This window comes from Microcaecilia unicolor, chromosome 11 (genome assembly GCF_901765095.1).
Source record: "Microcaecilia unicolor chromosome 11, aMicUni1.1, whole genome shotgun sequence".
In the NCBI taxonomy this organism is placed as follows: domain Eukaryota; kingdom Metazoa; phylum Chordata; class Amphibia; order Gymnophiona; family Siphonopidae; genus Microcaecilia; species Microcaecilia unicolor.
Window position 1 is genome coordinate 194527307 of NC_044041.1, and position 20927 is coordinate 194548233.

Consider the following 20927-nt stretch of genomic DNA (forward strand, 5'->3'; position numbering starts at 1 on the left):
GTGGTCAGAAAAATCCAAATCGTCCCAAATCTCCAGTCTGGAATCTGGATAACTTGGCATGTCTGGAAGCAAAGCCTGCCCGTGCTTCATTTCTGAGATCTGATGAAATCTGACTAAAAAAAACAGATTCTATACAGCAGTACCTCAGGCTTAAAGCACAGCGCCTCAATAGCTGTAGTGAGCAGAATAAAAGTCCCCACACGCACAATCTACCGTTCTTTGGGGAACAATAAAACGTGCAGAATAAAATGCATAAAACAAAACGTAAGAATGATACTTTCACAAAAATTACCACACCTCATCATCTATCAGCTGCATTAAATAGGCTGAAATAACATTAAAAAAAAAAATCTCCAAAAGCCTGCCGAAAAAGAAAGGGCTTTAAAAAGAAATCCTTGAAGTGTTCCCATACGTTTTACTGCTTTCCTGTGCCGACAATGAATTCCATAATTTAGATCCAGCAGTATAAAAAATGAGAGAGCATCCAGAAAAGAATTTATTTAATGGGCTTTATTAACTGCTTTTATGAAGAGATTCACTCAAAGCAGTGGTACAGTAGGTACAGTTGAACATCAAACAAGTATAAACAGGGGTGATGGGATACAGAAGTTCAAATATGTGAAAGGTATTAATCCGCACACAAACCTTTTCCAGAGACGGGAAGGCGGTAGAACTAGAGGAGATGAATTGAGGTTGAAAGGGGGCAGGGCTGAGGAACGATGTCAGGAAGTGGTTTTTTTCATGGAGGGTAGTAGATACCTGGAATGTCCTCCCGCTGGAGTTGGTGGAGATGAAAATGGTAACGGAATTCAAAAATGTGTGGGATAAACATAAAGGAATCCCATAGGAATGGATCCAAAGACGCTTAGGGGAGATTAGGTAGCAACACCGCTAATTGGGAAGCAAAAGCTAGTACTGGGCAAACTTTTACAGTCTGTGCCCTGATCGTGGCTGCAAAGATTCAACTTCAGAAGTTGGAGAAGGCGGCCTGTGCTGGGCAGACTTCTACGGTCTGTGCCCTGATCGTGGCTGAATACATTTGGACGGGCTGGAGAGGAGCTTTTCAGGGGCTTCGACGTTAACTTCAGAAATTTTAGAACAAGGACAGTCCTGAGCAGACTTCTATGGTCTATGCCCTGAAAATGGCAAGGACAAATCAAGACCAGGTATACATATGAAGTATCACATACCATATGTAATGAGTTTATCTTATTGGGCAGACTGGATGGACCGTACAAGTCTTTACCCGCCGTCACCTACTACGTTACAATCCTTACAAGCAGATCTCAAAGGCCTTGGAGGCCGACATATCCTTAAATTAGCTGCTATAATAGATGGGACCCGATTACTCAGAATCTTATATATTAATTACCCACTCAATAGGAAGCTAATGCAACTTAATTAAAACAGGAGAAATGTGATCAAATTTCAAACTGCCACTGATAAATTCTGGCTGCTGCATTCTGAGCCACCTGTAGCAATTTTAATATTCACTTAAGTAACCCAAGAAGCAAACTATTACAGGACACATATCATGGAACAATCAGCTCCGAGTAACATTACTAACCGAAATGGTGAGGTGGCCGAGGTCAGGCAGCTGCGTGCAGCAGGGTTTAGATCGATGCCTCCTGTGAAACCACTGAGTGACAAAGCTATAAATACGAGGAATTTTGGTGTCCTTTTCCATCGTTGCATCCCCTTCAGTGTGGCACATCTCTCTTTATTAAGGTCAAGGGTCCACCAAGTAACATCGCAGTACAGCAGCAGGTGTTAATAAGCTGCTATTGCCACAAGGAGCAACTTTCTCTTCGTGGCCAAGGCAAAAAGATGTCTGTGTTTTTCAAGTTGCAGAGGATGCGGGTGCTGGGGGGGGGGGGGGGGGGGGGGGGGGCAGTCAGCAGATGCGCACAGAGAGAGCGTTCTGACTTTCACAGGGAAGCAGCACATTTCAAACTCCTTCCCTTAGAAAAAAAAAAACCCTTGTGGTTTTTGCACCTCATGGTTAGCAGATCTGAGTTTCAGTTTATTATGTACACTTAAAGAAAAGAATGAAGCTAGAGCAAAGTAATTATTTTATAAAAACAGGACCTACAGAAAAAAAAAATTTCTGCATCTCTGGTTCACTATGTACTGCATTTTAGGTGATCTAGATCTTCAGATAAAACTTTAGTGTTGTGGTTTGGCAACAGCTCTTTAACCATGCTAAAGAGGGCTTCTGTTTGCTGGGGTAGAAAGGGAGGGGGGGAAATGGATGGTTAGGAAAGTATTGCAGGAGTGGCCCCTAGTGGCTGGAGGTGGAACTGTACCTGTTTGATGCCTTAACAAGGAACTTAATTAAAGATGACATTTGCCATCAATAGAGATGTGAGGATAGCAACCTAGGAAAAAAAAAAAGAAAAAAAGAAAAGAAAATACAAACCTACAGTTATTGCATGCTGTCATTCCTTTTATTGGAATAATAAATATTTACGGCTTATGATTCTCAGTTATAACCAGAAATCCATAATGGAGAAATTGGATTTTCTAATTACAACAGATAAACCCAGAAAATCAACCTCTCTCGCTCTGCTCCGATGACATCATCCAACTCCTGCCATCGCAGTAGAACGTCATTGGAGCAGATCAGCCTCTATCCTCTTCCAAGATCCTATAAAGAAACAGCAACTCTAGAATGATGATTACCTCTCTACCCTCATCTCCCCTTACGTTCCCAGCCGTAACCTCCGCTCTCAAGACAAATCCCTCCTTTCAGTACCCTTCTCCACCCACCGCCAACTCCAGGCTCCGCCCTTTCTGCCTCACCTCACCCCATGCCTGGAATAAACTCCCTGAGCCTATACGCCAGGCCCCCTTCCCTGCCCATCTTCAAATCCTTGCTCAAAGCCCACTTCTTCAAGGTCGCCTTCGGCACCTAACCACTATACCTCTATTCAGGAAATCTAGACTGCCCAACTTCACATTTTGTCCTTTAGATTGTAAGCTCCTTTGAGCAGGGACTGTCCTTCTTTGTTAAACTGTACAGCGCTGTGTAACCCTAGTAGCGCTTTAGAAATGTTAAGTAGTAGTAGTAATAGTATATGATGATACTGAACATTTGGCAAGTCCTTGCAATCCGCCTTAATGAACTCAAAGATCGTTTGCAGGAATGAAGAAGGTTGCTCCAGAAGGTGCAGTCAAGCAGATGGAGAGGATTCATCTATCACCATCACCAAGGCTGATTATATGGGGGACTGAGCAGCTGAGTACTTCACAGAAGAGGCCTCAACGGATGACTCGGAGTCATGAGCTGAACCTGCACTATTAGCCCAGAACAGATCTTCTGCTGAACAGGGCCAGATTTAAAGGTTGGATGCCCATAGCAACCCGAAAGGAGGAGAGCAGGAATGATATACAACTTCCCCATGCTGCAGTCCACCCAGAAATTAATTGGTGTGCATGGAGGAAGAAACCTTCATCACCTCAAAATCAATGCGGGAGTGGGTCTAAACTCCAGTCCCAGCTCCTCTGGATAAAATTCCCCCCTTCTTCTCACCTTTACCTGTTGCTGCCTTCCTTAGGCTGCAAGAGCAAGTTCTGTATGTTAACCATCGGCAGATGGTCCGAGTGCTTGCAAAGTCATGCCCCTTGCATTTTCCTTGGAAACAGAAAACCCATGCAATCATCACAGGGCCTTTGGCCACACCAACTCTTAGACCTCATGTCAGTGGTGTAGTCAGACATACTATTTTGGGTGGGCCCTTCCAATTCCAACCCCCCCCCCCCCTTAACATTAGCTCAGCATTTCCTCTGTCCTTCCCAACCCCTTATGCCGCTGAATTGTTCTGCACTTACCTAGGATCTTGGCTTTGATGGAGTAGGGTAGGGTAGATGACTGCACATGGGAGATGCTCTTTGATGAACTTCAGCACTGCTTCTCATGCGCTTTGGAAGAGGCTGAGGATGATGCCTTCCCTTCAGGCTTGAACGAGTGCTCTTTGGGCCTGGGGACCTTTGAGGAACCATATCTCAATTTGAGTGAGACCTGACAGTAGTACTTTTAAAACTCCAGTTATTTCACAGGGAGGCAGACAGAACTTCCAGACAGGGCTCTGCTCAAATGCACAGGTCAGCAGCAGCCTTCTCTTCTCTGGACTAAAAGAAACCTCTTCTCCGTTTCACAGTTGTTGGTGACTTTTTGGGCTTATGGAAACACATGTGTATGATGTTTGCATTCAACTTGATTATGGTCAAGAGGCCAAGCAGAATAGACACTTAGGGTTCCTTTGTGTTTATCCCTTGCATTTTGAATTCCATTACCATTTTCATCTCCACCGCCTCACGCAGGAGAACATTCTAGGTATCTATCACCCTCTCAGTGAAAAAATACTTCTTGACGTTATTCCTGAGTCGCCCCCCCCCCCCTCAACCTCAATTCATGTCCTCTAGTTCTACCAGCTTCCTACCTCTGGAAAAGGTTTTGTTTGCGGATTAATACCTTTCAAATATTTGAACGTCTGTATCACATCACTCCTGTTTCTCCTTTCCTCCAGGGTATACATGTTCAAGTCATCAAGTCTCTCTCTGCTTGTACGTCTTGCTATGCAAACCCCATAATATTTTTGTCGCTTTTCTTTGAACCGCTTCAAGTCTTTTTACATCCTTAGCAACATACAGCCTCCAAAACTGAACACAATACTCCAAGTGGGGACTCACCACTGAATTGTACAGGAGCATCAACACCTCCTTTCTTCTGCTGGTTATAACCCTCTTTATGCAGCCACGGCAATCACCTTGTCACATTGTTTCATCACCTTCAGTTCATCAGACACCATCACCCCAAGGACCCTCTCCTGAGCCGAGCTTACCAAATCTCTCCCCTCCTATCTGGTACATCGCTTTTGGATTTCTGCACCCCAAATTCATCACTCGGTATTTCAGACCATTCTTCTAATGCATTCCAATTCTCAGTCTCAGTGGGGTAGAGGCAGAATGAACCGGTGATTTTTAGTTTTGACCAAAACTGAATCCGAGGTCGAAATCAAAGCTGAAACCATCGTGGCTCTCTGACCACAAGTAGGCCCTCCCCAGGAATACCTTAAGAAGCCCTCGTGGCCTCTTCAAGGGCAAGAACGAATCCCACTCGTTCCTGCCAGGAGCCACTGCTCAGGCAAAATGGCTGACAAGACTGCTGCAGGAGGTCCTGGCAGCCATTTTGAGACTGGAACCAGCATAAGCAAGAGCAATCCCAAAATGGCCGCCTGACTTCCCACAGCAGTCTCATGACACTGCTGTGCGAAGTCTTGACCTGCTATTTCAACTGAGCAGGTAGCACCAGGCAGGAACAAGTGGGCTTTGGTCGGCCTTTACAGTGGGGAGAAGCTAACTCTGTGCCCCTATGCACCAACTGAGTCTGCTGTGCTGCTGAGGCACCGCCTTTTGCAGCCTCTATACCCCCAATCACAGTCTGCTATCAGGATGAAAGTCGCCCCCCCCCCCCCCCACAACAGCACCTTGCTACATTGATAGCATAAGCTCAGCTTTGTTTGTTTTCGGTTTGGTTTTGACCTTAAGCTGCTGCTTCTGCCCTCAGGATTTCTCTCCATTGCACAGGAGAGGGAGAGCCATGTGGTTCCTGTAGAGACAGAGTTAACTTAAGCCCAGGAGCCTGGTGGCCCAGAGGGGAAAGATGTTCCACAGCAAAGAGAACCTTCAATCTCTGCTTAAATCCACTGGGTGAGCAACTAGGGTGCTGCTGCTGCCCTGGGCCTGTCTTCTGATCTTGCTGCACCATTCCTAGATGCTACTTAAAAAAGGGTTGGATGGCTTCCTGGAGGAATAGGCCATAGAATGTTATTGAATGGACGTGGGAATAATCCCCTATTTCTGGGATGTGCGGGACAAATTGTTTGTTCTTTTGGCCACTGTCGGAGACAGGGTGCTGGACTCGATGGACCCTTGGTCTGTCCCGGCAGGGCGATGCGTATGTACTTATGTGCTTACCATGTACTGGAAACAGAATATTGAAAAGCTGAAGACAGCATCAGCTCCTATGAGGAAGCAAATTCAGCTATGAGCTTGTTCTCTGTCTCCATCTGCTGGTAGGGGACAAAACCCACTCATCTGGTCTGGCATGGAAGATAAGAAAACCCACTTTATACATGTGCAAATGCCTCACAAGCTTTCTAAGATGACCTACAGAATCTCACATTTGGAACTTCCCACCCCCACCATGTTCTCATATTAATTTTTAGATTTTTTTTTTTTAAATCATAATGGAAGCACTGCATTGTACACAGTATTTTGGAAAGCACTCCCATTTTTAGTTGCTCAATATTCTAAAAATCTCAGACATACAAAACTTGCAAATCTGTTTAGTATTGTTTGATACTTGAATTCCTAGATATCAAACATATAAACGGCAAGTGACCGACTCACCTGCAAATGCGCAGTAGAGACTTTCCTCTCTGTCCCGCCCTCGCGTCAAGACGTGATGACGTCAGAGGGCGGAACAGAGAGGGAAACGGAGTCGGAGTCACTGTCGGACGCTGCTGCCTGGAAATGAACATCGCGTGCACCAACCTCCACTCCCCCCCCCCATCGCCGCTCCCGCCCTCCTCCGTATCAGGCCCCCCGCACTGACCTGACGGCACCTCTCACCTCCGTGTGAAAGCGCTGCAGGCAGCAGCAGATCGCGTGCTTTCACACGGAGGTGAGAGGCGCCGTCAGGTCAGTGCGGGGGGGCCCGGCACGGAGGGGGGAGGGAGCGGCGGCGAGGAGGGTAGCTGGAAATTTCGCCCGTTTTAACGGGCTTAACGGCTAGTTTAACATAAAGAAAGTATTTGATTAGTGTTTTACGTCAACCAGCAAAATGTTCAATATACCATTCAAACACAGACTGAAGCACGAATTCAAGACACAATTCAATCTTTATTACACACATTAGTTGGCAGCTTCTTGACTGACGGGATTATTGAACAGCAACCCAACAGCAAAAAGCACAGTTCTAAATGGCGATATAAAACCTGTCAAAGGCTTACCTTATCAGGTAAATTTGCTAAATCTTTTTCTATCCAAGTGATCTCCGATTTTGTCTGTATTAATTGAAAGAAAACAGGAAAAGATCATCAGTACTAGGATTGTTAATGTTACACCTCAAATGTTAAAAACAATTATCACATCCCTCCAAGCGATGTCTCCAAATGGGTCAGGTTTGGATATACTATAAGTACATAAGTAATGCCACACTGGGAAAAGACCAAGGGTCCATCGAGCCCAGCATCCTGTCCACAACAGCAGCCAATCCAGGCCAAGGGCACCTGGCAAGCTTCCCAAACGTACAAACATTCTATACATGTTATTCCTGGAATTGTGGCTTTTTCCCAAGTCCATTTAGTAGTGGTTTATGGACTTGTTCTTTAGGAAACCATCTAACCCCTTTTTAAACTCTGCCAAGCTAACCGCCTTCACCACATTCTCCGGCAACAAATTCCAGAGTTTAATTATGCGTTGGGTGAAGAAACATTTTCTCCGATTTGTTTTAAATTTACTACACTGTAGTTTCATCGTGTGCCCCCTAGTCCTAGTATTTTTAGAAAGCGTGGACACTTCACATCCACCTGTTCCACTCCACTCATTATTTTGTATACTCTATCATGTTTCCCCTCAGCCGTCTTTTCTCCAAGCTGAAAAGCCCTAGCCTCCTTAGTCTTTCTTCATAGGGAAGTCGTCCCATCCCCGCTATCATTTTAGTCGCCCTTCGCTACACCTTTTCCAATTCTACTATATCTTTCTTGAGATGCTGCGACCAGTCATCACTCTTAAACCAGGTGTCTCAATTTACTGCCAAAGCTCCATAAAGTTCACGGCGTTATCATCTCCTCTGTCTGCAAGGGTCCACTTAATGAAAAAGTTAATCCTCTTAACTACAATTTAATTTCTGTGGTCTTATCGCATGCCACACTGGATCCATAAGCAATTTCACCATGGTCTTTATCTGCACCAGGGGTACTGTTCTCTAGCCCTAGTGCTACGGGTGGGCAGGTTTTTTATCGTGGGTGAACTGCGACCAACATCCATTCTTCCTTTTCTTTCTTGCCACACATTTATTAAAGGGTCCTTTTACTAAGGTGCGTTGAAAAATGGCCTGAGCTAGTGTAGGCGCGTCTTTTGGACGCGCGCAGATCCGTTTTTCAGCACGCCTGCAAAAAAAAGGCTTTTTTTTTTTTTTGGTCGAAAACGGGCATGTGGCCAAATAAAAATTGGCATGCGTCTTTTGGGCCTGAGACCTTACCGCCATCCATTGACTACTAAGTAGGGACTTGCGCATTAACCGGGCGGTAATCTACTATCTAGATAGCGCCGCGCAGGCAGAAAATAAAAAATATTTTCTGGTGCACAAAGTGGGCGCTCGTAAAAATTAGAATTACCACCCGAGGCACGTGGTAGCCGGGTGGTAGTTCTAATTTGCGTTCGTTGTACACGCGTAGGTACTTTAGTACAAGGGCCCCTAAGTTTGGTATAGATTTAATTCAACAGGGCTACCACATGAAGGTTTTTAGTAAGGGAAAGTAACTTTGTCTGTCTGCCTTGACTAGCAGAGGTATGGAAGCCAAAAATTTGTTTCCCATGTTAACGGAAGGGAGACTAAGATGCACAACACACAAATAAGGTCTCAGGGGTAAAACAGCAAGGCCTTGGTGGAGAATAAATGTAATTAGGTGCCTATAAGTAGAATTAAAATTTAAAACATTGGGCATAATGAAATATATTATTGTTTTTAACAGGAGTCAGTCGTGAAGTGGGAAGCAATTCTGGGTGGCGTTGACTTGGTAAAAATGTACCGACTCCAGCTTCAAAATAAAAAAAAAAAAAAACATAACATATGGTAAATTTATCATGTTACTCTTATATATACATATCTTTGTCCTACATGTAAAAGTTATATTGATCAGTACTTTAGATCCAGAATGAAAAATTTAAGTCTAAGATCAGCAGGAGACAGAGTCAGAGTCGACTCCACAGCCCTGGTTTTTAAGTGCTGAACATAGTAGATGATGGCAGATAAAAACCAGTACGGTCCATCCAGTCTGCCCACCAAGATAAACTCATTGTATGTGCTACTTTATACGTATACCTGACCCTTGATTTATCCTTGCCATTTTCAGGGCACAGACCGTAGGTCTGCCCAGCACTAGCTTTGCTTCCCAATTACTGTTGTAGCCACCCAATCTCCGCTAAGCTTCTGTGGATCCATTCCTTCTGAACGAACAACTCTGGCTGCAAGGAACAGCAGTTACAACCCTAAACAAAGGCAGAAGGGGCAACTTACACAAAGCAGCAGTTACCACACCCTGACTACCCTAACTGATCAGAACAGATGGGCTATTTTGGTTTCTACCTGTCGTCATCTACTTTGTTACTACCCTATTTCCCCGAAAATAAGACCTAGTAGAGGTTTTGCTGAATTGCTAAATATAAGGCCTCCCCTGAAAGTAAGACCTAGCAAAGTTTTTGTTTGGCCCCGATGGGACATGGACACAGAAATTTTAATTATTTTCGCTGCAACCCAAAGACGAAATAACATTAAAGAAATGCAAGAAACAAGACTGAGGTGGAAAATCTATCGTCCAGCGGACTCCTACCATCCTCCTTCACGCTTTTGTGAAGATCAACTACCGGTAAGTGAGCCCGGAAAGAAAAGAAACATCCCCCTTGCAGAAATAATAAAAGAAAAATGAGTAACCGAGCCCTTTCGGTGCTGCTCCATCGCCCAAGGGCTAAGTCAGACTAGAAGGATGGAAAGTGTTGCGAATGTACAGGAGCAGCGCATAAAGCGCCACCAATGGGGAACGGAGCTACTGTAGAATTTTTTTTAACATTTGTAATACGGTAGGGATGATCCTGCGCCCTAAGCCCTCTCACAGCCTCCCGAGACCCCCAGCCAGAGCAGCCCGGCCCCACATTCCATTACCTTCCCTAGTTCATACCCCTCCTCCATTCCTAGCCCGGCCAGGGCGGCTCTGCCCCGCTCGAGTCCTGCGGTCACTGTGGGTAGATAGGAGAGCCACGGCCTACTCCTGCAGGATACCCCCCCCCCCCACTTCAATACTGTTCCCGACCGCCACAGTCCCCCTACTACTCCCGAATAAGACATCCCCTGAAAATATGACCTAGCGCATCTTTGGGAGCAAAAATTAATATAAGACACTGTCTTATTTTCGGGGAAACACGGTGGTTATGTATATTGTTACACATGGATGGTTTCTTAGCAATTCCACACTATGACTGGACAGGTGTATTTCATGTAAGAAGGGTTCAAACGTATATGAATTGCATAGACTAGTATACAGAATATAGACTCTTCAACACTTCCAGCTTCTTCTTAAAAAAGGAAAATATTTCCTAGTCTTTCACATTAAAAAAAAAAAAAAGGAAATGAACACTTTAATATTGAACTTGAAAGGCTAATGTGAGAACTTGCTGTTTTCAAGCTGGCTAGAGCAACTTAAGTCTTTCTACAGGAAATGTATAATTTTGTAACGCTTGCCTTCTTCTCTTCCTCTTTCTTGAATCCTCCCTTAATACTTACAAAGGACAAGAGCTATCTAAGACATTTTAACTATCTGTATTATTAAGGTGTCACAGGAGTAGTGAGGGTGAAGAGCATAAGACCAGGAATTAGCCAACTGTTGATTCAAGGTATTCATATAGTTCCCCTACTGTAATGACGGAAACCAAGAAAAGCACTTATTTTATGCACACTGCCACTGTGCATAGAGAAGACACAAAATTTCCAGTGCCCAGATCTAGCTAAATATTTTCAAAAAATAAGCTTAAGGAAGGAACTCCCCCAACACACGAATAACCCCCATCTACCTTACTTCATCTTTTTCAGGCTAGTAGCAAATTCTCATAATGCAACAAGAATTCCTATCAACACCTACCAACCCTAACTTACAAAACACACATTCAAGACCTACTCTGCACCAAGAATGCATCTTTAGTTCCTAGAGACTGCCCCAAATAAGAAGTTTTAGAGACAACAGATTGATCACATTCAGAGTGAAACCTGCCTCCTGGATCCGGTGTTTAGTGCGGAAGATATGCCTAAACATTTCAACTGGTCTTCTCTCACCATAGCATTCAATGGGACGCTCTCGGGGGATGTTCTCTTCACCATGAACCTCAAAAGAACAGCCTGAACTGCTGTGTCATTTGGATACTCTAGGAGTTTGTACAGCACACACACACACAAAAAAAAGGAAACCATGCAATTTCCCGAATAGAAACCACAGAGTACTTGACATACATTACCGTACCCAACATCCCCAGCAGATTCATGTAAAAGGGAGATGTAAAGTTAGTACTACATTTTGGGGGGGTTCAGTATTACTTCTCAGACAAGCAGCTAAAATTCAGGTTAAAGAACCTTTTAAGCTTCAGGAACCTGGCGATTAATCTCGCATTATTTTTCTACAGTTGCCTCATTTAGAAAGTTATAGAAAAGAAAAATAGCTTTAAAAAAATCAAGGAGCAGGAGGACGTTATGAAAAGCAGAAGTAATATCCCTTATATATTATGATCTGCTGAACTAGGTAAGTGAGAAGAGCATACATTAGATCATGAGATGAAGTCCTGCTTTACGATCAATACAGTCAATATTTGGCTACAATATTTCTCAGGAAAATCCATTAACTTAGAAATGTTTCCAGGGTTTATTTTTTTATTTGTAGCATTTGTACCCCATATTTTCCCACCAATTTGCAGGCTCAATGTGGCTTACATTTGCCGTAATGACGGTTGCCGTTTCCGGTTAACAGGATTACAGATGGTATTGCGTTAAGGTGCATACATTCATGGTAACATACATGGAACATAATATATATGGAACAGATCATGGTATATATATATACCACATGCATACATACATGGTAAAGAGGAATACATTATGGTATTGCAAGAAGGTTCCTGAGTAATAAATTGGGTTGTAACATACATTAGGTCATCGACTATAGAGAGACCCTATTCGACATAAGGTTTAAAGTGGTAGTGCTTGATCATTAATAGCAAAGAGGTTAAGCAGTCAGGCGGTAAAAGTTCGGTTTTGTATAGATCGTGTATAATGTTATTATTTAGTATTTAAGATGGATGTTGATGGTATGCCTTCTTGAAAAGATCTGTTTTCAGTAGCCTTCGGAAGATGGTTAGGTCTTGCGTTGTTTTTGTGGCCTTCGGAACCTGTGGTTCCCAAACCTGGTCCTGGAGGCACCCCAGCCAGTCAGGTTTTCAGGATACCCACAATGAATATTCATAAGAGAAATCTGCACAGACTGCCTTCACTGCATGCAAATCTATCTCATGAATATTCATGACTGGCCGGGGTGCCTCCAGGACCAGGTTTGGGAAACACTGGTTTACACTTTACAGTCCACTGAATTTAAATTTTAAAAAAAGGCAGGTAGAACAGTGATTAGGGTAACACTTATTATATTTAGTACTCATTTAAGAAAGCCCCAAAACTACTACTAATACTTATCATTTCTATAGCGCTACTAGATGTACGCAGCACTGTACACTTGAACATGAAGAGAACATGAAGAGTCCCTGCTTGACAGAGCTTACAATCTAATTAGGACAGACAAACAGGACAAATAAGGAATAAAGACAAAGAGTAGCAAGATTCCGGAATCCCAAAGAGTAGCAAGATTCCGTGCAGAACCCCAAAGAGCAGCAAGATTCCGGAATTCCAAAGACTACTACTACTTATTTCTATAGCGCTACTAGACATATGCAGCGCTGTACACTTGAACATGAAGAGACAGTCCCTGCTCAACAGAGCTTACAATCTAATTAGGACAGACAAACAGGACAAACAAGAGATAAGGGAATATTAAGGTGAGGATGATAAAATAAGGGTTCTGAACTGCAATTGTGCACACAAAATTCCTGCACTGCAATTGTGTACACAGTGTTCATTTAAATAGTGCTACCAAAATTAATACAATGCCCAGCCTAGACCTGGAGATTTTCATGTGGGTTGGGTTTATTGAATCAGGAACTTTGCCATTTTCCACGATAATAAAGGGCTCCTGTATCTGCAATCTGCGTCCTTATTCACTACTGACAGCTCACCAGAGCTTGGAAATATTCCAGTCTCCTGGACAACTATAAAAGTCTGGACAACTCTGGGGAGGCAGCTGCCAAGGAAGAACCTAAAAAAAAAAATCCTCTCTTAGTAATGCCATAGTCATATCAGTATCTCTCTGGCATTTATTTCAACACTTTATTTTTAAAACAGATCAGAATGACTGATTGCATTTAAAAAGGGGAGGGGTGTGTGTGTGTGTTGTACAGGCTAGGTCTGTGTGTGTTAACTGATGACCAATCACAAAAAAAAACCCAAAATGAAATCTCTCATATCAGAACCCCAGATGGCTGTTGCATAGAAACAGAATATGATGGCAGATAAGGACCATAAGGCTGAACTAGTCTGTCCAAATTACTTTCTGGTGCTATGCCATCGATCCCAATTGATTTCAGGGTTTTTTTTTCCCCCTTTACTTCTTTGAAACTATTCTTGGGTGAATCTATTAAAAAAAAAAGATGTTAATACATCCTAATAGATATTGCCAGCTCTTTCTAGAAGGTGTTCTAGGCATTCGCTCCTTTTTACATGACAAAGTATTTTCTGAAATTGCTTTTTGAATTTATCCCTAGGAGTCTCATACTATGGAGAAGAGACGGCTGAGGGGAGATATGATAGAGGTCTAAAAAATACTGAGTGGAGTGAAAGGGGTAGACGTGAATCGCTTGATTATTCCTTCTTTCATTTGTAGCATTTGTATCCCACATTTCCCCACCTATTTGCAGGCTCAATGTGGCTTACATTATGCCGTAATGGCGATCGCCATTTCCGGGTTCAGATTTTCGATTGGTAGTACATTTTTGTCCACACATAAGTACATAAGTCATGCCACGCTGGGAAAAGACCAAGGGTCTATTGAGCCCAGCATCTTGTCCACGACAGCGGCCAATCCAGGCCAAGGGCACCTGGCGAGCTTCCCAAACGTACAAACATTCTATACATGTTATTCCTGGAATTGTGGATTTTTCCCAAGTCCATTTAGTAGTGGTTTATGGACTTGTCCTTTAGGAAACCGTCCAACCCCCTTTTAAACTCTGCCAAGCTAACCGCCTTCACCACGTTCTCCGGCAACGAATTCCAGAGTTTAATTACGCGTTGGGTAAAGAAACATTTTCTCCGATTTGTTTTAAATTTACTACACTGTAGTTTCATCGCATGCCCCCTAGTCCTAGTATTTTTGGAAAGCGTGAACAGACGCTTCACATCCACCTGTTCCACTCCACTCATTATTTTATATACCTCTATCATGTCTCCCCTCAGCCGTCTCTTCTCCAAGCTGAAAAGCCCTAGCCTCCTTAGTCTTTCTTCATAGGGAAGTCGTCCCATCCCCGCTATCATTTTAGTCGCCCTTCGCTGCACCTTTTCCAAATCCACTATATCTTTCTTGAGATGCGGCGACCAGAATTGAACACAATACTCAAGGTGCGGTCGCACCATGGAGCGATACAACGGTATTATAACATCCTCACACCTGTTTTCCATACCTTTCCTAATAATACCCAACATTCTATTCGTGTTCCTAGCCGCAGCAGCACACTGAGCAGAAGGTTTCAGCGTATTATCGACGACGACACCCAGATCCCTTTCTTGGTCCGTAACTCCTAACGTGGAACCTTGCATGACGTAGCTATAATTCGGGTTCTTTTTTACCTCATGCATCACCTTGCACTTGCTCACATTAAACGTCATCTGCCATTTAGCCGCCCAGTCTCCCAGTCTCGTAAGGTCCTCTTGTAGTTTTTCACATACATGGTAAAGAAGAATACATTGTGGTTTTGCATACAAAAGATTTTGCATTAAGGTGCATACATACGTGATACATAGGAAAGCATTATGGCATTGCATATACTACTACTACTACTTAACATTTCTAGAGTGCTACTAGGGTTACGCAGCGCTGTACAAATTAACAAATAAGGACGGTCCCTGCTCAGAAGAGCTTACAATCTAATAGATAAGAGTGAGACAAATATAGGACAATCAAGCCATTGTGACATCACTGATGAGGTTGGCTCTTAGGCATTGGTGGAATGAGGCATTATGACATCACAATCTCAGCTCTGGTTAAATCACTGCTATATGTAATACTACTACTACTACTACTTAACATTTCTAGAGTGCTACTAGGGTTACGCAGTGCTGTACAAATTAACAAATAAGGATGGTCCCTGCTCAGAAGAGCTTACAATCTAAAGGACAAAATGTCAAGTTGGGGTAGTTGAGATTTCCTGAGAAGAGGTGGAGTGATTAGGTGCCGAAGGCGACATTGAAGAGGTTTTCTAAGTGATGTAATGAATTGTAACATTTAGGAAATAGATTGCTTTATAGCGGTGGGGTTAAACAGTCAAGCGGCACGAGTTCGGTTTTGCCTAGTTAGTGCAGAGTCTATTTATTTTGTATATAGGATGGATCATTATGGTAAGCCTTCTTGAACAGGTTCGTTTTCAGTAGTCGACGGAAGATTGCTAGGTCATGTATTGATTTTATGGCTTTCGGTAGTGCGTTCCATAGTTGCGTGCATACGTAGGAGAAGCTGGATGCGTATGTGGACCAGGACTGGGGGGGGGGGGCATGTAATAAAGCTACTAAGTAGTAAATTTAAAACAAACTGGAGAAAAAAAGTTCTTCACTCAACGTGTAATTCTACTGCCAGAGAATGTGGTAAAATCAGTTATCTTAGCAGGGTTTAAAAAAAATGTATGGCTAACTTCCTAAAAGAAAAGTCCATAGGCAAGATGGATTTGGAGGAAAACAGTGCCTAATTCTAGGATAAGCAGCATAAAATCTGTTTTACTGTTTTGGAATCTTGGGCACTGTTGGAAAGAGGATATTGGGCTTGATGGAGCTTTGGTCTGTCCCAGCATGGCACTGCTTATGTTCTTATTTTTTTCTGTTGCAGAATGTGAGTGACTAGCATCTGATGTGCAGCTCTAATATCACAGACACACAAGTGAATATGAAGAAGGCTAGCTGTTAGGAACACAGGAAAAACTACATAATTTAAAAAAAAACCCATAAAAACACACACACACTTTATGTCTGCTTGGGTTCTCATAGCTTCTGAAATCTCACTTTCTTACTTACTACTACTACTACTATTTAGCATTTCTATAGCGCTACAAGGCATACGCAGCGCTGCACAAACATAGAAGAAAGACAGTCCCTGCTCAAAGAGCTATGTAATAAAAGTGAGCCAAGTATAGGACAATCAAGCCATTGTGACATCACTGATGAGGTTGGCTCTTATTGGTGGCCTGAGGCATTATGACATCACAATATTAGCTCTGGTTACAAGAGACTACTACTACTACTATTTAGCATTTCTATAGCGCTACAAGGCGTACGCAGCGCTGCACAAACATAGAAGAAAGACAGTCCCTGCTCAAAGAGCTTACAATCTAATAGACAAAAAATAAATAAAGTAAGCAAATCAAATCAATTAATGTGAACGGGAAGGAAGATAGGAGGGTAGGTGGAGGCGAGTGGTTACAAGTGGTTACGAGTCAAAAGCAATGTTAAAGAGGTGGGCTTTCAGTCTAGATTTAAAGGTAGCCAAGGATGGGGCAAGACGTAGGGGCTCAGGAAGTTTATTCCAGGCGTAGGGTGCAGCGAGACAGAAGGCACGAAGTCTGCAGTTGGCAGTAGTGGAGAAGGGAACAGATAAGAAGGATTTATCCATGGAGCGGAGTGCACGGGAAGGGGTGTAGGGAAGGACGAGTGTGGAGAGATACTGGGGAGCAGCAGAGTGAATACATTTATAGGTTAGTAGAAGAAGTTTGAACAGGATGCGAAAACGGATAGGGAGCCAGTGAAGGGTCAGGGAGCCAGTGAAGTACTTCTACTACTACTACTATTTAGCATTTCTATAGCGCTACAAGGCGTATGCAGCGCTGCACAAACATAGAAGAAAGACAGTCCCTGCTCAAAGAGCTTACAATCTAATAGACAAAAAATAAAGTAATCAAATCAATTAATGTGTACAGGAAGGAGAACTGCTTGAACTGCAGCTAAAACTAAGCTTCCTTCCATCTTCACGGGTAAAAGGGGAATGTAGTTAAACGATTACTTGGCAGAGCAAGGATTACTCTCTTGCTTTAACATTATCATCTCATTCTTGATACCCTGCTCATGGTTAACGAAGGCCCTCAAGAGACTTACGTTACAAAACATAACGTTTAAGTCATCAACAAAAACAACACAAACCCACCTTCACAATACACTAAATATATAATTCCATACAGATTGATATTCCCAAGGGTAGACAATTATGTCCTCTCGCAGCCTGAAATTTGACCGAACCAAGATATACTTTCAACAGGAGCTTATACTTGAATTCCAAACACTCGCTTTATTTTCACTTTGCCTACAAATGACAAAATCAAAAGGTCTGAAATATTTTTCTGTCCGTTTACTACTACTATCAAAAGACCACAGTTGGAAATGTAACATAGTAGCATACACAGTAACAAAGTAGATGACGACAGAAAAAGACCTGCACGGTCCATCCAGTCTGACCAACAAGATAAACTCATATGTGCTACTTTTTGTGAATACCTGACCTTGATTTGTTTCTGCCATTTTCAGGGCACAGACCGTAGAAGTGTGCCCAGCACTAGCCCCGCCTCCCAACCATTAGCCCCGCCTCACACCACCGGCTTTGCCACCCAATCTTGGCTAAGCTTCTGAGGATCCATTCCTTCCGAACAGGATTCCTTTATGTTTATCCCACGCATGTTTGAATTCCGTTACCGTTTTCATATCCACCACCACCTCCCACGGGAGGGCATTTCAAGCATCCACCACTCTCTCCATGAAAAAATACTTCCTGACATTTTTCTTGAGTCTGCCCTCCTTCAATCTCATTTCATGTCCTCTAGTTCTACTGCCTTCCCATCTACAGAAAAGGTTCGTTTGTGGATTAATACCTTTCAAATATTTGAACGTCTGTATCATATCACCCGTTTCTCCTTTCCTCCAGGGTATACATGTTCAGGTCAGCAAGCCTCTCCTCATACGTCTTGTAACAGAAATCCCATACCATCCTCGTAGCTTTTCTTTGCACCGCTTCAATTCTTTTTACATCCTTAGCAAGATATGGCCTCCAAAACTGAACACAATACTCCAGGTGGGGCCTCACCAACGACTTATACAGGGGCATCAACACCCCCTTTCTTCTGCTGGTCACACCTCTCTCTATACAGCCTAGCAACCTTCTAGCTACGGCCACCGCCTTGTCACACTGTTTCGTCGCCTTCAAATCCTCAGATACTATTACCCCAAGATCCCTCTCTCCGCCCATACCTATCAGACTCTCCCCGCCTAACACATATGTCTCCAGTGGATTTCTACTCCCTAAGTGCATCACTTTGCATTTCTTCGCATTGAATTTTAATTGCCAAACCTTAGACCATTCTTCTAGCTTCCGCAGATCCTTTTTCATGTTTTCCACTCCCTCCTGGGTGTCCACTCTGTTACAAATCTTAGTATCATCCGCAAATGCTGAGTGGTTCACTCTTAACTGCTAAACTGATGCCACATTTAACCCCGAAAAAAAAAAAGAAGCTTCTAGTCTGTTAGAATTAGGAGCAAAATAAGAAGCATTACTTAAGATTCTTAGAACAGGGGTGGGCAGAGTTTTCAAACAAAGTCACTCCTTACGGAAGGTAGGGTTGGTCCATTTAGTTTTAGTGTGTTTTAAAAGTAATTTAACACACATTTATTACTACTACTTATCAGTTCTATAGCTAATGAAGTAATGTGCATAGCGTCAACCTATGCCAGCGTTTCCCAAATTTGCCCTGGGGGAACCCTAGACAGTAAGATTTTCAGTATATATTCATTGAATATTCATGAGTTAAATGTGCATGCAACGGAGGCAGTCCATGCAAATATAAAACTCATGAATTCATTGTAAGCATCCTGAAAACCTGACCACTTGGGTTTCCCCTAGGACAGGTTTGGGAACGACTGACCTACACACATATATATACACTAGAACTTCCCTCTACCGCCATTATTTAATTTTTAGAATTCAACAATTTTATTGACGACAGAACCGTAGGTACGGTTAACATACAAAGAAGCTAACAGCCAGGCCGACAGAGCAAGAACCAGCTGAACAGTCAAACTATTAACATTCTGTATTCCCCTTCCCCCCCACCACCAACTTACAGGACAAGACTACATATGAACAGGCCCCAACAACCAATGAAAAGTGCCCCAGCAATACACCCCAACCATCAATACTAGGTCGAAAGAAACCCTTCCAACCCACCCAAAAACACCCAGAATCCAATATTAATAGTACAAGAGAAAATCCAAGAGTCTGGATTTTGATGACTTCCATTTTCCAACTCTACCCTAACAAGCCCACCCAACCCATATTTCCCAACCCCACTATAGTACTCAACCCATGATGCTGGAGGAAAAAAAAATTTAAAAATTATTAATTAAAAGACCACAGCCCCCTCAGGTTGTCTTTGAGACACTTGAATTCTTTATTTTTGGGTTCAAAAGTTAGAGTTTTCCCAGACTTGTCTAGGGAAACCCAAAAAAGACGTAAATTATTTCTTGTATTGTGTCCAAGAGTTTTAGCCCTTGGAGCAAATTTTTTGTTGAAATTTCCTTGTGTCTGTAGGATATTATTGCAAGCAAAACAATATCAGTTTTTTGAACCCAAACAATTGGAGGACTTTCTAAAAAGTAGAGAGGGTATAAATGTGAAAGTTTAGACCTGAATGTAACACTGTAGAGCAACTTGGAGTAAACTGCCAGAGCTTGGCACAGTCTTTGGTTTATTAGGTATGAGGATAAATCTAGCTATTGGGGTTAGAATTATATATATATTTCTTATTTCTTGGATCAGATTACTTTGATTTTGTGGTCGATATTTTTGAATTTATTTGCATATATTTCTTTTTCCCATTTAATTCATGATGAAGATTTGCATATATTGTGTATTACTATTCAAGATTGAATATTATCTATTATAAAATTCTATAAATAAAAAATTAAAAAAAAAAAAAAAAAAAAAAAGACCACAGCCCCTAGGTGACAATATATCAAAATAAGCCTCCAATACTTTTAGAAAACAAACTTTTTGCATAAAAGAATCCCTCAAAGTGGCGAGACCCAATATTGCAAGATACACTTCCAGGAAACCAATGTAAGCTAATGGAACAATAAAGTACATTCCTTTGAAGATCCCTGAAAGGCTCCTGGCTGATCTAAAACCAACAGCTCCACTGAGACGTGAATGGAAAATCCAAAAATGGACTCCACAAAGCACACACACACAAAAAAAAAAAAAAAAAGAGGACCAAAAAACCTGAACCTTCACACATCCCCAAAAGGAGTGCACAAAAGTACCATCAGCTGCTTCACATTTAATACATGTAGGTGAGCGTCTAACACCCCCCCCCCCCCCCCAAGCAAGGTAAGCCCTATGAATGACACAAAAGGTGACATTCCTGGAGCCAGGCTCCAGAAATCAAAGAAGCAATACTACTAACAGCAGCCTGAACATCCCACCCAGCTAATGAGCAGCCCCTATCTCTAGCCCATTTACCTTTCAAATCCCCAAAATCCGGCACTGGTATCACCCGCTGAAGTGCTTTATATAGTCCTGAAACGGAGATACCCTGCATGGAGATGTTACAAAAAAAAAAAAAAAAATCCCTGTTTGCCCCCCATTCTATTACTATGGATGCCCCCACCCAAAGAAGCCACACAATTCTTAACTTGACAGTGTGCAAACATATGCCCTCCAATGAACTACGAAACATTGTTGGAGATCCTCAAAGGG

The 20927-nt window shown here is 42.7% G+C and overlaps 1 protein-coding gene across 1 annotated transcript in view; it reads right to left on the minus strand.

The window, feature by feature from the left end:
* The window catches only part of RPS6KA1 (ribosomal protein S6 kinase A1), a 186611-nt gene that overhangs the window by 85897 nt on the left and 79787 nt on the right, over positions 1-20927 (minus strand). Inside the window, 1 exon segment of the mRNA XM_030218336.1 lies at positions 7017-7070. Within this exon segment, the coding sequence (XP_030074196.1) occupies positions 7017-7070 (54 nt within the window).